The sequence below is a fragment of the Mixophyes fleayi genome, chromosome 1 (genome assembly GCF_038048845.1).
Source record: "Mixophyes fleayi isolate aMixFle1 chromosome 1, aMixFle1.hap1, whole genome shotgun sequence".
Lineage (NCBI taxonomy): Eukaryota > Metazoa > Chordata > Amphibia > Anura > Limnodynastidae > Mixophyes > Mixophyes fleayi.
Window position 1 is genome coordinate 131,426,524 of NC_134402.1, and position 18,413 is coordinate 131,444,936.

Sequence of the window (18,413 nt, forward strand, 5' to 3'; positions counted from 1 at the left end):
CAAATAATTAATCTCAACTTACACTTAGTACTTTCTCTTCAGATGTTTGAAAATAGTTTTCCAAGCCAAAGAAGCACATAGAACAGTTTTTTGTCTCTAGGAATCAACTGTCTGGTATATTAGTTTATTATATGTGAGTCTCATTGACAGGGTTTGCACTACACACAGATGGTTATTGAAAGTAATAAACACAACAAGGGAATAAGCATTCAATAAGCCATAGTTCTACACAACTGGGGTTCATATAAATTACACATTTTTCATGATAGCAAAAACTTTATATAGTTTTATAGATCTTTCTGTTTGTATGAGTTTCAGCTTCTCTAATAAATGTATTTGTTCCCCTCTTTCTATAAATAAAAGCCTGAAAATTTGCTCTTAGCTAGCAAATCAAAGGGTGCAGCAGTAAAGCTTGCAGATTTTGGCCTAGCTATTGAAGTTCAAGGAGACCAACAAGCATGGTTTGGTAAGAAGATTATATATTCATTTCCATACTTTATTCATTCCATTTTCTATGCATTCAGTCAGTATTTGTTTTGTTTTTTTGGCCACTGAGTTTCCCATAGAGAAGTATTAGAAGTATGCTTGCTCATGGGGTCAATACGTTAATCCACAGTATTCTTAGTCATGCAGGGAAAGTGACGCACACACTCTACTGAATGTATAATATGTAGAAAATAAACAGATCTATTGATGTTGCTGCAAAACGCTGTTTCTGTGTCAGATCACATGATGTTTATGTGACAATGCCCTCTATATATTAGTAGCGCTAGCACCAATATTACTTTAAGTAGGATTAAATCATATCAATAAACGGGTTGGGTACGTGTTAACGGGGACGAGAACCCCGACACGATTTACACCTCCACTAAAATGACGATTCCTGAAAGAGAAAAAGGCAATATAAGCAGACTTACCTTAAACCTGAAGATCCAGCTCTCTGACGGCAGCGCCTGCAGACAGCCAGTCATTCCGATGAGGCAGCTGTCCGCCACTTCACTTGGACGTCAGTGCGCCGTTCATTCATGTTAATATAAAGTGGCAATGTTTTGACCCCTCAGGCTTACTGTAAGCAACTGATTAAATAAAAATAGTGACTTGTTTGACTGTTTGTAAGAAAAAAAAGGTCAGTAAAGAAAAAAGGACATCCCACATTTTTAGAAAACTGTCAAAAAATGTTCATGTGTTGGCAGTCCAGCATGAATATTATTCTCTTAATCACTAGGCAGGCCTGGGAAAGCACAGCCGATATTCAAGTATAGCACAGTATTTGTCTTGTCTGTTTTTATACACTTTTTTGAAAATATATATATATATATTTATTCCTGCACATTATGGCCTATTGGACGGTGAATAGGCCAGGGGTTTCATCACGGGGATTCAATAACATTCTGTATACAGGAACATCATATCCAAAACACACTCCTATTTGATAGCAAGTAGCTCAAAGAACCGACTAATACTATGATCAACATATATTATTTGATATATATGATATTATTTATCATTTATTTGAGGCTACACATAAAATTTACAAATTACACACACTATAAATAAATATATATAATATATTATATATATATATATATATATATATGTATATATATATATGTATGTGTATGTATATATGTATATATATATATATATATATATATATATATATATATATATATATATATATATATTATGCACATATAATATACGCTATATATAATATATATAATGTTGTTGCTTCCAAAAGCAAAGTCCTCTTCATACTATTTTCAAAAGATATGACAAACAAGCCATCCTTTTTTCCCCCTGGTAGCTGTGGACCAGTACAATATTATACAAGAGGACAGCAGAGAAATATACTCCATATCCATTTTTGCTTGTTGATTTGGTTTGTTTTGTTTTTTATTGTTTGTTTTTTTTCAAATCTTTTAGAGAAAGCCATATCTTGTTCTCAGATTTCAATAAATACAGATTTGGATACAATTGTATGCTTCATTTTTCCCTCACTATAGCACAGTGATGTATGTGTTTGTCTTTAAATGCATAGGTTTTGCAGGAACCCCGGGGTACCTCTCTCCAGAAGTCTTGAGAAAGGATCCCTATGGCAAACCTGTGGATATGTGGGCATGTGGTAAGTAATTGTTGTGTATTGCTGGAATGTGTCTTCTATTATATCAAGGAGTATATCACATTTACACAACAAACTAAGATGTGTGAAAAAAAATCTGTGATATACCTTTGCTTACCTTTTTTTTTTTTCTACTTCTTAATCTTCCCCAGCAAGCCCGTGTGCATTACATGAACGTGTGGAAAAACACAGATTCAACACAGTCTAGTAGCTTAGAAACCTACTAGAACCAACTTTGTAATTTGGGACAGGAATAAAAATAGAATTACAAGATTTCCTTGCAGTTGTTTTACAGTATGTGAATAAAAAATCAGTTTAAAAGGAATTTTCTTCTTAGTCACTGTGTCTTCCATAATATCGCACATCAGTCATCATCAAGTATCTCTATTAATGCAATCTAAAAGTGATCTGATCTTTTAGTCTAAATAATAAGTACTCGTTTAATTAGATTCACTTTAAAACACAGCTTTAATTTTGCATGTATTTATTGAAGTGATGATAAATTCTCAGAGTATAATCCTTAAACGTGAAAATATGATGATGAGCGGCACCATTTTGTGTGTGTGTGTGTGTGTGTGTGTGTTTGTGCACACTATTCTGCCTGGTAATGCTGAAGTCCATGCTGACACTACACAACGTTTTGTTGGCTTTCAGTACATAAGAATGTGCATGTCACCTGCAATTACTGCCTAATATCACTTGGACCACACCATAAATAATTGTGACTTCTTGTAAAATAGTGCTTGTTAATTCATTTCTTAAGACATAAGAGTGAGGGGACAGTGGGCTGCCATTTACTTATAATGTGACAATGTCATGCACACGTTAGAGCATTCCTCCATACATATGGTGCATAGCTGGTACAAATAGCAACATTGACAGTAGTGAAAGAGGCTATTTACTGCTTGCTCGGATATGCTGTAGTAATAAGCTCATTTTGCAGGGCTAAAAAAGCTCAACATACACCTACTAACATAGGAAACTAACATTCATTAAAGTACCTTGCCTTGCTGAATAGAATCGGGTACATTACTGCAGCATACTCCTCAAAGAATGCCCGAGTGTGTCCATGTCCATACTTTTCCCATCAAAAGGAGCTAAATTTTGCTACACCTTATTGTAGCCTTCATTAGAATTGCATATAATCAGACTTTATTGATAAATCAGATTATAACCCCTATAAGGTAATATTTTGTCTTGCTCCAATGAGGTGACAACCATGTGTGAGTTTGAGAGGCCTTAAATACACAGTTAAGAAGAATTGTGGAAGTAACTCATTCTCCAATCAAAATGGACTTAGGCAAAGCTTAGAAAGAGATGTGTTGATCAGGCCCATTTTACTAAAGGGGAAATTGCCCTGGGCCCATCAAGAAAAGAGGCCCTCCTGTGAACTTAGCAGCAATGGAGTCTGGATTGGGCAGGCATTAAAAAAAAACTCCCATCTCAGTTCCTGTTTCCCAGAAAAAAGAAAAAAAAATACTAATTTCTGCTGTAACTACCTGGATGTCACAACGCTTCCCAAAACTCACCATCTCCAAATCAGAGCTCATCATCTTTCCTCCTGCCAATGTTGCTATCCCTCCCAATATCTCCCTCTTGGTTGACAACATCACTCTTTCTCCTGTCACCCAAGTCCGCTGCCTTGGAGTCGCCCATGACTCAGCCATCAGCTTTACTCCTCATATCCATTCCCTCTCCAAATCCTGCCACTTTTGCCTCCGTAACATTATTAAAATCCGTCCCTTCCTCTCAGGAAGCAACCAAAATCCTGGTCCATTCACTCATCATTTCTTGTCTCGACTATTGCAAACTCCTTCTTACTGGTCTTCTTCGGTCTCGCACTTCTGACCTTCAAATCCACACAGAATGCTGCGGCTAGGCTCATCTTCCTCTCCCATCGCACCTCTTCCGTTTCTCCTCTGCGTAAATCCCTTCATTGTCTTCCTATCCATTTCAGAATTCAGTTCAAGCTCCTTACCCTCACTTACAAAACCCTTACCAACACTTTTCCCCCTTATATCGCTGTTCTTGTCTCAAGGTACATACCTACCCAGCCACTCCGCTCTGCCTCTGACCTCTGCCTCAAGTCACCTCTCATTACCTCCTCCCATACTCTTCTCCAAGACTTCTGCTTTGCTGCCCCTAATCTTTGGAACTCCCTACCCCGTCTGACTCGACGCTTCCCCAGCCTTCAGTCCTTCAAACGCTCACTCAAAACTCACCTTTTTAAGCTCGCCTATCCTATCACCTCCTAACCATTCTATCCATCACCTCCTCTTCCTGGTTTGCCATCTAAATTTTTTCTCCCAGTTGGTCCTACTGTCTCTCACCACCCCTCCCTTTAGAATGTAAGCCCTCAAGGCAAGGGTCCTCTCTACCTATTGTTCCACATCTGTCTCCTGTCTCTTGTACGTCCTTTCACGTCTTTTGCTATACTCTGTGTGAGTCCCCATAACATTACTCACACTCATCTGTGCTACTGACATGTATAACCTCATCTATTCGTTATTTGCTTCTGTATGTGGCGCTACGGGATCTGTGGCACCTTATAAATAAATAATAATAATAACCGTATATTCTAAACGTTAATCCTTATATTGCTCTAACTTTAGCCCTTGTCCTGATCTTGCCCCTCAAGTTCTAAAATTGAAATAAGCCCTTCGAAAGACTAACCTGTACTTGATATACTCTAGTTTATGACATACAGATTCCCCTTGTGTTTTGAGATAAGAGTAGTGGGGGCTCACTAATTTCATATTTGCATATTAGACCCACTAATGTTTTAAAGTTGCCCGGTTGTTGATGCTTGTGAGGCTGGAAGCTGTTGTTAAACAATTGGTTATGGTGTTGACCTCCACATTGTGCTCATAGAGAACATTAAACACAATGTTTAATGAATGAATGTTTAATAGAGAACATTACCCACAATGAATGTTCAATCTGTGTCCTCAATACTGACATACAAAAGTACCATTTTCTTGTTAGATTAATCATACTTTTTACCTTAGAGGTCTGAGAAGAAGATGATATCTCAGTTTAGATCACATTAATGCAAAAATATAAATAACTGTGAAGTTACATAAACCTGATTTCACCAAGACAGTCATTCTGGTCAATAAATAGACATGGCAGAAACCACTGTAGAGTTGAGTCTTTGTTAGGTTGGATATCTTCTAATTGGCTTGTAATATCCATAATCAAAGGATATGATCTCATTTTAATATTTTAATGATTACAAGAAAAATTAAATCATTAAAATGCATAGGCTTTAAGCATAGGCAAATAATTGTGCTAAGAATTTGAAGCAGTTGTGGTTACTATTTGGTTAGCAACCAAGCTTCACCACAAGTGGATGCACATCAGAGCACCCAGCTATGAACAACCAGGAATTATAAACCCTGCACACACAATGTCATTACTTTGTAGTTACTCTTCATTAATGTTTTTGTGTTCCCTTAGGTGTGATTCTTTACATTCTTTTGGTGGGTTATCCCCCATTCTGGGATGAGGACCAACACAGACTCTACCAGCAGATTAAGGCTGGTGCTTATGATGTAATTATTTATTTGGTTATTCTAATGATAAATGAACAGAGTGATTCTATGTCAAATGACATATTGCTGTTTACCCTTTTTATCTTAGTTTCCATCGCCGGAATGGGATACAGTGACTCCTGAAGCCAAAGACCTGATTAATAAAATGCTTACGATCAATCCAGCCAAACGAATCACTGCATCAGAAGCACTCAAACATCCATGGATCTGTGTAAGATAACATGCTTAGAATCCGTTAAACCTACTGAAAATGTTTACCTGTCAGCCGTTCCAATTCTGTGACCAAATAGGGGGTTGCCTCTTGGAAAGAGTCCTGGTGGTATATTTACAAAACTGCGGATTTGAAAATGTGGAGATGTTGCCTATAGCAAACAATCAGACGCTAGTTATAATTTATTTAGTACATTCTACAAAATGACAGCTAGAATCTGATTGGTTGCTAAAGGCAACATCTCCACTTTATCAAACCCGCAGTTTAGTAAATATACCCCTGGTCTCTTCTGTGCCTTCTTTTATTAGCTCTGGGTGTAGTTTGAGTGATATTTCAGTTGGGAAAGAAATGAATTGACTTCAATAGTCAAACAAGGCGCGATTTATTACAACAGTCATAGTTCATCGGAGTGAAATTAAATGTGCAAAAATATAGTTTATAGCATGCAAAGCATAGTCAAATTAACCTATTGAGACCCGCACTCATTTAGGAATAAAAATATAAATTTTATGTACATTTAATCAAGTATTACTATTATGGATTGCATGGTTATCATTGCTGTAAAAATGTTTTGAGGTTTTACTCGTGCTTCTAATATTCTGCTTCATCTAACTATATGTTGTGAGTTAGAGATTTTGGTGTAGGACAGGTAAATGACTGCCTTTCAGTTGTACCTAATGAACACAGTCTTCTGGATAAATACGTTTGGCATCTTCGCTGCTTCCCGGCACCAATTATAGCGCGGGCTGCCTTGTCAATCTATGTTTTTATAAAGAATGATACGTTGCTACTATCTCTCTGGTCCTATACAGTCCAGTGACATGTACTCTTTCTTACAGCAACGTTCCACTGTTGCTTCCATGATGCACAGACAGGAAACTGTAGACTGTTTGAAGAAGTTTAATGCAAGGAGGAAGTTGAAGGTAAGCAAACATTTTGAACAGGAATATTAAATAAGAATTGAGACAGATATAGGACATGTGTTTCATACCTAGTATCCATCCTGACTACTCTGGTCCCAGCAAGACTGAGGTACTCTTTTGATAATCCAGTTACTAAATTTTCCTGTTCGATTTTGACTTTCTACATTTGATTATTTCACATCCCCACATCCCCATCTTCTTTTCACCCCTATTTGGGATAACGTGTACTTTCCTCCAGATCTTCAGGAACTCGCACACAAAGCCTGCGAGTAGATTAAGATTTTATAGATGGTGCAATATGGCACTCATTAGACTTTCACATCTCTCGACCAAAGCCATTTGAATATTTCCAAGTGATTTTCTTATTGCAAACTATTCCTAGGGAACTACTTAGACCTCTTACCCCTTTTGAAGCAACTTACTACTATTCCGCCATGAGAAAAAGTATCCTCTCCCTATAGTATAGTGTGCTATGCTCCTTTAATACAGAATTATCAATGAGACATTAATCTGATTGAGAAAGGTATTTGGGCCTGCCAAAAGAGGAAGATTCATGGTCAATAATTAGACATGGTTTTGCCAAATCTTCTATTTCCACATAGAGGATTTGCACAAGGCAGTATTTGGTTTCTACCAGATTAAATAAAATTGTCCCATCGACTTCTATTGTCAGCGAGGTTGTGACCAGAGGGGTGATCTCTATCATAGTTGGTGGACTTGTCCAAAGATATTCACCATTTAGTTTGGACATCCAAGACCTATAAAAAGATGCTACAAACTAATGTCCTTGGACAGTACTCATCAGTTTGCCTATTTCACAGTGTGGCTGAGACTCTAATAAATTAGCTTTCCACATAATCAAGGCAGCTAAAAGTTTGATATTGAAATTTTGTAAGCAACCTTTACCACCTCTTATCCATATAGTCAAGAGCAAGATTTGGTTTGCAGCTTCAATGGAAAAAAATAAAATATTGCATACATGGGAAAGGAGACAAATTTAATCAGAAAGCTTTAAAACCCTGACTTAAGTACTGTAAATGTTAAATGTGTAATGTCCTGTAAAGATGCAATGTGTTGTTTGTCTACAATTTTTCAACTTTGTTTTGATGTATTTCATTATCTGTTTTTAAGGGAGCTATATTGACCACCATGCTGGCTACTAGAAATTTCTCAGGTATGTTGGTTGTAGGTTTAGATCATCTTTAAAAACCTTTTATTCCTGTAGCATCAAGTCTGGTATAATTATAATTTTTTTTGGTATAACCTACATCCTTTACTATGTGTAAAACTAGAAGGGACATATATATTTTTACTGTCTGTTTACATGTACATGGAATGGATTAAAAAAAAAAAAAAGTGTGTGTGTGTATATATATATGTATATGTATATATATATATATATATATATATATATATATATATATATATATATTCAATAAATATAATATGTGTTGAAAACAAGTACTGATGGTGTACACCTTTACATTTCACATAGGTACACATCAGTAAATGGTTACAATATATTAAACAGTCAAGTTTAAGTGTATTAAGATACCCCTGAGGCTACTATTACTGCTGTTTCTTAAAATTTCAAGATCATTGGTTAAATTCAAATCATTTGAAGCGAGGACGGAGCATGCAATAGATCACAATGAAAATTAATTTCTATTTACAGTACACCGAGCACAATATTTGACTAATTGTACCCAGTTGTGGGGGTGTTTGTACTGTATATGAATGTTTGCTTCATTACATTGAATTATTTATGAGTGTGACAAAATATTGATGCAGTTTTCAGGCTGTTTGAAGGGTGTATACAAATGATTGCCTGAACACATTTTCATTGTTCTTGTTGTTTTATGGTATCTAGCTTAAGGTTATTCAAATTGGCCTAAAAAAAAAAGGTCTATCAGGATGTTTCATATGCCACAGAATATGTATTGCACTGTGTATATTTGCTATTATTAATGGTCTTTCTGTAAATCTTTGTGATGCTTATTCCTGCAACCTATTGATTTATCTATGATAAATCCTTATGGACCTGTATTAAAAAGCAATTTCCTGATGCTTTATTATCTTAACTTGTCCTGTTATTACAAATTGCAGATGCTACCATCTTCTCTAAATCCTGACTACAATTTTCCCTAAATATAATGTGAAATAACAATAATAGGACCGCGCTCTCTTCCAAAGCGCAAGAGCTGCAATAATACAGGGTATCCCTCCCTGGAGAGGTAATAAGACCAATATTTATTATGCGCTCTATTGACGGTGGATCAGGCTCGTGTGATAATAGTGTAGACAGGGGATATTAGATTGCCTCACTAGGTTGGAATTTATGATAGATTGGATGGGAAAAATATTACCATTGGATTGACTCTTTATATGTACCTTGTTAATCTGCTTGACAATAGCACTGGAGGAAAGTGATTAAATAAAGGTGTTTTATTGTACTATATATGAGTAAAATTGACACAGATAAAATCACAATACAACAATTCGACCACAGCTATTAAATGGACATGCATTAATAATGATGTAAGAAATAATTTGATTAAGATAAAAATATAAATAACAACAGTCCCATTCTCATATAATAATCAAAAATGCAATAAAGCTATAATAACGGTCATCACAGGTATAAGGATGGCAGTGAGATGCGGTGATCGGTCCGGCGTGCGTTCCACTGTGGAACGCAAGTCTGTGTTCCTTCCTGTATGACATCAAAAGGGGGTGTTCCCAACGAGTTTCATCTGTCTTGCAGATTAACTCGGAGTTGTGCTGATCGTCATTAAGGATTGGTAATACCTATCGATCATACAGTTCAATGAACCCTAAAATCTTTGAGTAAAGATTGGCCGTAAATGACTATTTGGTGTAATATAATATAGTCGTGGATTAAATGTTATAGATCAGGATATTGTTATTTACATTTCAATTTCACCTTCAGTCGTTTTATGTCTACATACAAGTATGCATATGTACATACAGGCCATGCTTGAATATGTATGCATATGTATGACCATATGATCATCAATAATTGATGTCCAATGTTTGATATATAAGAATTGTATACAACTGTATAATTATATGGTTAGACTATTTGTATACATTAATTACCATTGGTCGCTGTTGCATCACTTAAAATTCAATTTTCTATCATCAATTACCCTATGTGGATCTACCTGCTAATTATATATAACATGAATTGGTACTGCATTACTTGTCATCAGCTTTATTTAACACTATTGAACACCTCTATTTGGAATTGGACAATTATCAAATAAATCCCATTGGTTGAATAGGCAATTAAGCATGTATAAATGTCAATCCTTAATGAAGATCAGCACAACCCCCTGAGGAAATCTGTGAGACAGATGAAAGGCGTTGGGAACGCCCCACTTTTGATGCCATACAGGAAGGGACACAGACTTGCGTTCCACAGTGTACCGCACGCCGGACCGATCACCGCTTCACACTGCTATCCTTATACCCGTCCACCTGCACGGTGGTAAAGATTACATCCACCCGCTCAACTGGACGACAAGACAGGTCCCACAGGCTGTACCACCCTCCTCCATGTCAGGGACTAGTTATATCTGAGGGATCCGTGAGTTTCAATTGGGCTAAGAGCCCTGGTCTTAATCCACTTCATTTTCACCTCCTATGGCTTTTTTTCCGTTCACATCATACTGGCATATTGTGGGATCTTCCATAACCTATAATAGGTTGGGCTGGTATTAGGTTGTTATCACCTGACCGTTATTTATTGTAGTTTTATTGCTTTTTTGATCATTATATGAGAAAGGGACTGTTTTGATTTATATTTTTAGTTTAAGTATTATATAATTATTTACTTATGTCCATTTAATAGCTGTGGTTGAATTGTTGTATTGTGATTTTCTGTGTAAATATTGCATATATATATATATATATATTAAAACGCCTTTATTTAATCACTTTCCTCCAGTGCTATTGCCAAAGCAGATTAACAAGGTACATATAAAGAGTCAATCCAGCTGTAATATTTTCCCCATCCAACCTATCATAAATTCCAACCTAGTAAGACAATCTAATTTCCCCTGTCTACACTATTATCACACGAGCCTGATCCACCAAAGTCAATAGAGCGCATAATAAATATTGGTCTAAATATAATGTGAACATTAAAATGTGCCATTATTTTTGGGCTGAAATAAACGGCTGGCAAGTTGCCAAACTCATTAGGATATTGTAACTGAAATATTCTATAGTGTAATTTAAATAGTGGTCATTTGGATTTGATCCATTGCAAGGTTCTGATTATAAAAACACAGGGATTCATTTAAAAATGTATAGTTTACTATTTTACATCATACTCCACTTTTCCAACTTTTTTTTTTGCTTTCTTTTGGTTAATGTTCAAACAAGCACTAGCAAGTGACATACTTTTACAGATAAGGCATTGAGCAGGGTTCCCTTTTGTCTTTGAAACCAGTGTACACTTACTTTATATAGGACCAATATATGTGGCTGTGTTAGTATTTAATAGGCTCTTTCTAGCAGTCGTATGGATGAACTCACCATAAATCTTCAGTAATGGTAAGGGATACAGCCATTAAAATTTTGTAAGTAGCTTATATTAGATTGTATTAGGCTATCACTTCCCATGATATACAGTTGAAGGGGCTTTCCATATCAAAGACAACAAACCTTGCTAGTTATTGACACCTTGCGTATCAATTGGAGGAGGTCTGTCCCCTACATTAAAAATAATAATGGCGCTGGAAGAGTGATGGCTACCAAGTATAAAAAATAAAATGATTTAATATATCACATATAATAAAAATAAAAAACATATCAACACAGATCAAAAAGTTATGATGACACAATTCCTCAGAAATATCAATGCTTATGAAATAGAGAATACAATGTAATCAAATGTATCTGGATCCAGATAGTAAAAATATGTAGACTGTCCAGGGTGGCAAAATACAAATCCAAATCCCAATCACGGGGAATAGAGACAATACCCCTGAAGGGCTAAGTACACACAGTTTTCAATAGGCAGATAGCAGATATAGGGTGAAGCTTGCCCGCCCGGTAGGTTAAAATATTGAAAAGTTCCTCCGGCAGAAGTGAGTAAATAATATGGCTCCTTACCAGGTCTGTAGAATGTCCTGGTATCCCTCAAGGGGAAGAACCAACAAGTCCACTTGGCGTGAGTATTACGGAAAATACCGCTGTGTAGAAAAGACAGTACTCACTAATCTCCTCCGTGGAAACTCCGCTCTGGCCGTACAACCACGCAGGTGCACCTGCTAACTCCGTCGGGTTGGAACTTAGTGTGAGAAGAAAAGTTCCTACTTTCGGTGTTCCCAGCTTCACTATCAATGGAGATCCGGACACTAGTGCCATATCATTGAGTTCCTGCTGATGCATTTCGTCTCCTGGATGAGACTTTCTCAAAGTCCCCTGCATACTCACTGTTGCCTTATAGTTGCTGGTAATGCCTGCTGGAGAAGCCTACATGATGATCCCATATTCGACACTAGCACTGTAAACGGACTGCAGCTTTCAACCTTCGTCTTTTTAGGTGTATTGCAAGTATGACACCTAATTAGACGTGTGCTGTAATCATCCAGTCAAGTTCCAGTATTTACTACTATTGTTCCCAGTGTCTGAGGTCATCCAGTATTCTCCAAGCAGTCACTGTCAGTTATTATAAATGAATGGTCTCAGGAGATGGACCACCACCTAAATGCTACACAGGATAGAACTAACTAGCAAGGGTAATCTTAAAGTGGACAGCTGCTTATATGAAAGCAAATCAGGAGGTCCATCTGCACCACCTGCTTATAGGAGGACTAGGACATTAAGATGAGATGGCATCAGACTAAGAATATCAGTGTGCTAAATAATACGTAGATTTTTTTTGTGTTTACAATATAAAAAAAAAGTTGTGTTTGTGAAACTATTTTTCATGAGGGATAATAGCAGATAATGCTCATTTTGTAACAGTTGGCACACTGGCCGATCCAGTTCATCAATCGTGTTGCTTTTTACTTATTTGGCCTGATATTACCCCTGTGCGGGCTCAAAAGAAACCTTTTGTCTGATCAAATTTTGTTGTTGACCAAGTATGCTGGAAAATCCAGATCATCGATAACTACGTTATCTGTTCTGGTAATATTTTTTTACTGTCCGAATTACTAATTTTGTGCATTTTGACCCACCACATGTTTAAAAGTTTGCCACTGTTCAGATCATTAGGTAATCGGGTAGGAAAACCAGCGTGTAGATGTATTAAGCAGTGAATCCGTCAAATCGCTGATATTCTGCGATTGCGACTGCCATTTTTAACACGGCAATTTTATGAATACATTTGGAGCCCCAAAATGTCTTTTGTCCAAAACATTTTATACACAGACAACTTTGCAACAGTCTTTACCTGTATACTGCATTGTCATTAAATAAAGGCGTACGCTAAAGACAGGTCACGTGTTTGATTTTAAGCTTTCTTAAATGATCTCCCACTCAGAGATTATAGTAACTTAAAACAGTACTGATGCAAAATAAGATACAGTGAAATAAGCATTAATAAATATTATAAAATGCTATCAAATCAATTAGACCGCAGTAAAATAATAAAAGGAGTAAAAGGGTGGGTTAGAGTAATGGGAAATCCAGTTGACCACTTGTATACTTCCAACAGTAACTGAAGTAGGCCTCAGAGACGAACATAAAGTTCAGTCAAGGTACTACATTAGTATTGATTATGCTTCAACTGAGATCAGAGTGGCCGTGGTTCTAGTAAACAGAAGAACCCATCTTTATTCCAGGACGTGAAGGGGTCTGTATTTTTACATAATTTAATCGGTATTTGAACCATTACTATGAAACCCTTGTAGATATTATTTTGATCTTCTACATGAAGATTTGCTTCCATACTTCAAGTCAACCTCAGCTGCCACTAATCTATAACATTATTATTTTAACGCTGCATTAACATCTGGCAATAACTAGCCCCTTCCCATGTAGCTGTTTTACCCCAGGGCTCCGTTGTGGTGCTCTGGGGTGAGGGAATAACTATCGGACGTAGCATTGCAGCTTCTGGTTTGTCCTCCTGCTTATATATCCCTTCCGCAGAAGATTTACAGCAGTGAGCAAAAAATAGTCAACACTTTAGATGGTAATGCAACTTTAATAGAATCCAATATTTCATTTTAACATGCATGTAGCAATACTTCTGACAAAACCAGTAATTTTCTAATCGAACAAACTATGAACTCATTTCACAAATTTCCAGTAGAAAAAAAAGCCATTGCCATTTTTATAAAGTTGGTTGCCGCTCCGCAACAGTGCTCCCATTACTCTTTTTTTGCTATTCTGAGACTCGGTGCCTCAACTAGGTTTATTATGAATGACTGTAGAAACCAGATCACTTGGCTCCTTCCAGCACAATCCAGGTCATACGCCAACACTGAGCTCACAAAATTTAGGACTGTAGGAGGAGACTGTGCTCACATGTAATGTAAGAATGGGGAGAACTCTGGACGTTATCTTATATTTAATTTTGTTTGTTCTTTTTTTAAAATCTTTTGCATTGCATGTGTTTCAGCAGAAAAGGCCCTTAATACTCTCCACGATGAATATTTAAACTAATTATAATATTCTTATTGTGTAATGAACCAGGGTCTACTTGCATTTACATTGCTCTGTGTTAGAGTTAGATTTATTAACCGGTGAAAATGATCATGCCTAAATTTCATATTAAGCTTTTTGAATTACTATCTGTATTAAATAAAAGTAAGTAAAACATGTAACTGACAATGCACTAGGTCAATTAGTATATGTATTTGGCAATTAATCCTGCAACTATGTCAATCACCTGTTAGAAAATCTACCTCCTCATTAGTGTCATCCGATTCCATGCAACTGTGAATGCTTTTATTAATCCTTCAGAGTATAAACCGTATTACACCAAAAAAATCTACTATGGTAAAGCTCTCAATGGAAGTGCATCTGATTAGATATTTGTTCAATAAATACGGTACAGTTTTAGTTGTACTAAGTGTGCACATTTGGCATATTCAATGGTAAATACTACTAGCGTCTCCATAATGTTTTTTTAATACATAACTGTTGTGTTAACATCCAAATATACAGCTTAATTAAATATTTTCAACACACTTCTTTTAATAGTAGTACAGATTTATATTTTTATATATATTAAAAATCATGTAAATACTAGCAGTGTACTTGTTACGACGCTTAGTTACATGTATTATTTTTTTATTTATTTATTAGTAATTCTCAAACTCATTACAGGACTGGAATCACCCCTTAAAAAAGCATAAATATGAGCAGACGTGCATGTCTGTGTAAACATTATGTACATGTGTAAAATTTGTCAGACAATGTATGCACAGCACTTTACAGTAAAGGAGGCTGAAAGTGTGCACAAAACTCCACATATATAAATATAATCTTATTAAAGATGTATTGGCAAATTAGGCTTACAATGTAAACTAACAGAGAAAAATGCATATGTGTATTCCAATCAGTGTACATGATTGGGCATTTTTATTGAGCACTAGGGGCCTGATTCATTAAGGATCTTAACTTGAGAAACTTCTTATTTCAGTCTCCTGGACAAAACCATGTTACAATGCAAGGGGTGCAAATTCGTATTCTGTTTTGCACAAGTTAAGATCCTTAATAAATCAGGCCCTAGATTTTCTTTAAACACTGCTTTACATATGCACATAAGGCCCCTTAGTACATCTGGGCACTTTGAGTGAGACCTGATTTTTTCATTGAATATGACTTATGGGTTAGCAATGCATGACATTTACATTAGCTGCTCATACTACTGTGGTTATAACTGTGTTTTTTAATTTTACTTTTCTAATTTTCCTTTTATGTGGATTGTGTTTCATGTGAGGTAAGATTCAAAGAAATTGTATATGATTTCTGTCATCTTTCTCCATTTTAATCTTTGCTTGCTAGAATCACTTTTCCTACAAGTATGTTTTATTAACTTATAAAACCTTTCCTTGAACTATGACTACAGTACTTATAACTTCTTCTGTAATGTTCTCCTGTCCACATATGCTTTTAGACTAGTATATTCGCTGTCTGGAGCATAATTTATAATTAACTGTAATAACAAAACCTGAAACAAAATCTTAGTTGATCACTAAACCCGGTCAAATAAGAGCAATGCTATCATGAATAAAAGTTGAGCAATAAACCTGAAACTGAGAAATGAAAATCAACATCCTTGTTATTGGCATCTCTGATTTGTATTATTAACGATAAAAGCAAAAAAAATACCATGGGGTATATTCACTGAACTGCGGGTTTGAAAAAGTGGAGATGTTGCCTATAGCGTCCAATCAGATTCTAGCTTCCATTTATTTAGTGCATTCTGCAAAATGACAGCTAGAATGTGATTGGTTGCTATTAGGCAACATCTCCACTTCTTCAAACCCATAGTTTATTAAATATACCCCCAAATGTTTTGTGATTTAAAAGTACGTAATTTCAAATGATAATGTCCTGAGTGATGCAGAGACAGTAATGTTATCTGTGCCTTCAGGTATCCATGTTTTAGGGAACCAGGAAACCCCATGCATAACACCAAACTCATAGGCCAATTTATCCAAGGACCATTGTTGTGGGCGAAAGATAGCCCTTTTTCTTTCGTTTGCCCTATACAACAAAGAGTTACTACCAGCGATAATGCTACACTGCCCAGAGTTTTTCATTTTTATTTAATTTTTTTTTATATTTATTTGTTTAATCTGTTTTTAAACATTAGTATTTTATTTATATTTTATTTTTTTAAGCAAGTAAAACTAAAAACCCAAATCTGGTATTTTTGTAACAGTGCCCATGCTCGAGCAGGCTAACCAGCTCACCCATGCACATATGTACAGAGGCATGCTGGTGAAGCTGTAAGCTATCTGCTCCAGGCCAGTATCGCTGAGGTAGCTGACAATATTTTGTTTGATAAATTGCAGTGATAAGCAGCAACAAAAAGAAAAAATATATAATTACTTATCACTGGACAAAGGGGCCCCAGACTGTTATTTTTATTAGTAAAATATTTCTTAAAATAAAAACACAAATCAGTAGCCCATATGGTTTGTACATATAACAGTACCCCATAAACATTATTGTAAAACAAAAAAGTGGAAACATAAGCCTCATTGGCCTCTTTAATGTTTTACCTACAGAACTAAATTTACTATTTAAATTGTAATAGCAGATAAAAGGAACATGCCAATTATTGCCAAAAGAGGAGCATTTGTCTCTTACAGTAGTTTTATTACATCCAACTGTAAATATATATATTTTTTTAATGCTGCATCCCCAAATTCTTCTGAATATTTTTTTACGTGCAAAGACTGAGCTTCCACTACTAAATTACTCTGTGGTTGAGGCCTGTAGAGACTTTCAACAAGCACCCTGCTAGATTCGGGGAGAATTTCTCCACTACAAAATAACCATGATTTCCCTAGGGTAACTGTGGTTACTAACATGATCAGAGTCTTCTGAGTAAGCAAAAAAAATATTTGGGGCCACTCCTCGTCATTGAATTTTGGATCTTTGCTCATCCTTTATAATTTTGTTAAAAGAGGTTTAGAATACAAATTTTTAAGTGTAATGAAGCCTAGTCTTCTTGAACTGCAGTTAATTATATTCTTGACAGCCTAAGCCTGATTCTGCTTTTAATCTAGAATTCTCAAGAGTTGTTTCAACTGCTTCTAACCCCTGCAACTGCTGGCTCTGCAATTGTGTAAATAATAGAAAGAGAAACTATTTTAAATCTACGTTTGTTGTTTTTAAAATAAGTAGGTATTTCACAGCATTACTCAATTCCATTTTCTGGTGAATGGTCTACTCCAGTGTTATGATTAAATACCCTTTGTGAGAGAATTCATTATACAGTATATACCGTTTAGCAGCATTGCTGAATTATCCAGCACTCCTCTGCTTTCAAGACACAGAATATATTGCATAAATGGTCATATTTATCAAATGCCATATGTTCATGTGATTTTCAATATGACATTTAGCAGACCATATTACAGCAGCTAATAAAAGTACTTAAAAGTTTATGAAGCCACAAATGAATTTGTGTGTGACTGGCATGCAAAATTTTGGAGTCACGTTACAAAATAGTGTGCTGAGTATATTGGGTTCATCTGTAGTATTACATACTGTGTGTTTTTCTTTGTTATATATATAGCAAATCATGCTCAAAGCATGTAAATATTGTGTAAAACAGTATGTAATTTACAAACTATATACTAGCTTGGAATTCTTGGAAAAAGATATATCCAATGCATCCTGGTCCAAATCACACTCTGAAGCTTGACTTGAGTCATGCAGTTGTCATACTGGGTGAGATAAAGGTTTTCTCCCTTCAAACTGGGCTGGTATGAGCAAATAAGCACAGTTTTATTTTTTACTGAACTGGCCATTGATAAATGTGTCATTTGTGTGAAATATGGATAGCTAGAAGTTACAGGCTTTTTAAAGTCTGCTTAAGGATTTGATTTTCTAAGGGGAGGATGGAGAGAAGCGATTTCTAAAACGCTTTTCAATGCAGC

At 35.8% G+C, this 18,413-nt stretch overlaps 1 protein-coding gene across 18 annotated transcripts in view; it reads left to right on the top strand.

Annotated features, from left to right (window-relative positions):
- The window catches only part of CAMK2D (calcium/calmodulin dependent protein kinase II delta), a 184,950-nt gene that overhangs the window by 127,731 nt on the left and 38,806 nt on the right, over nt 1-18,413 (top strand). For all 18 annotated transcript variants that reach the window (XM_075200364.1, XM_075200365.1, XM_075200366.1 and 15 more), the window contains exons 7-12: nt 364-466; nt 2,042-2,125; nt 5,582-5,676; nt 5,765-5,887; nt 6,727-6,810; nt 7,942-7,984. In XM_075200364.1, coding sequence (XP_075056465.1) covers nt 364-466; nt 2,042-2,125; nt 5,582-5,676; nt 5,765-5,887; nt 6,727-6,810; nt 7,942-7,984 — 532 coding nt within the window. The remainder of the gene's footprint in view (nt 1-363; nt 467-2,041; nt 2,126-5,581; nt 5,677-5,764; nt 5,888-6,726; nt 6,811-7,941; nt 7,985-18,413) is intronic.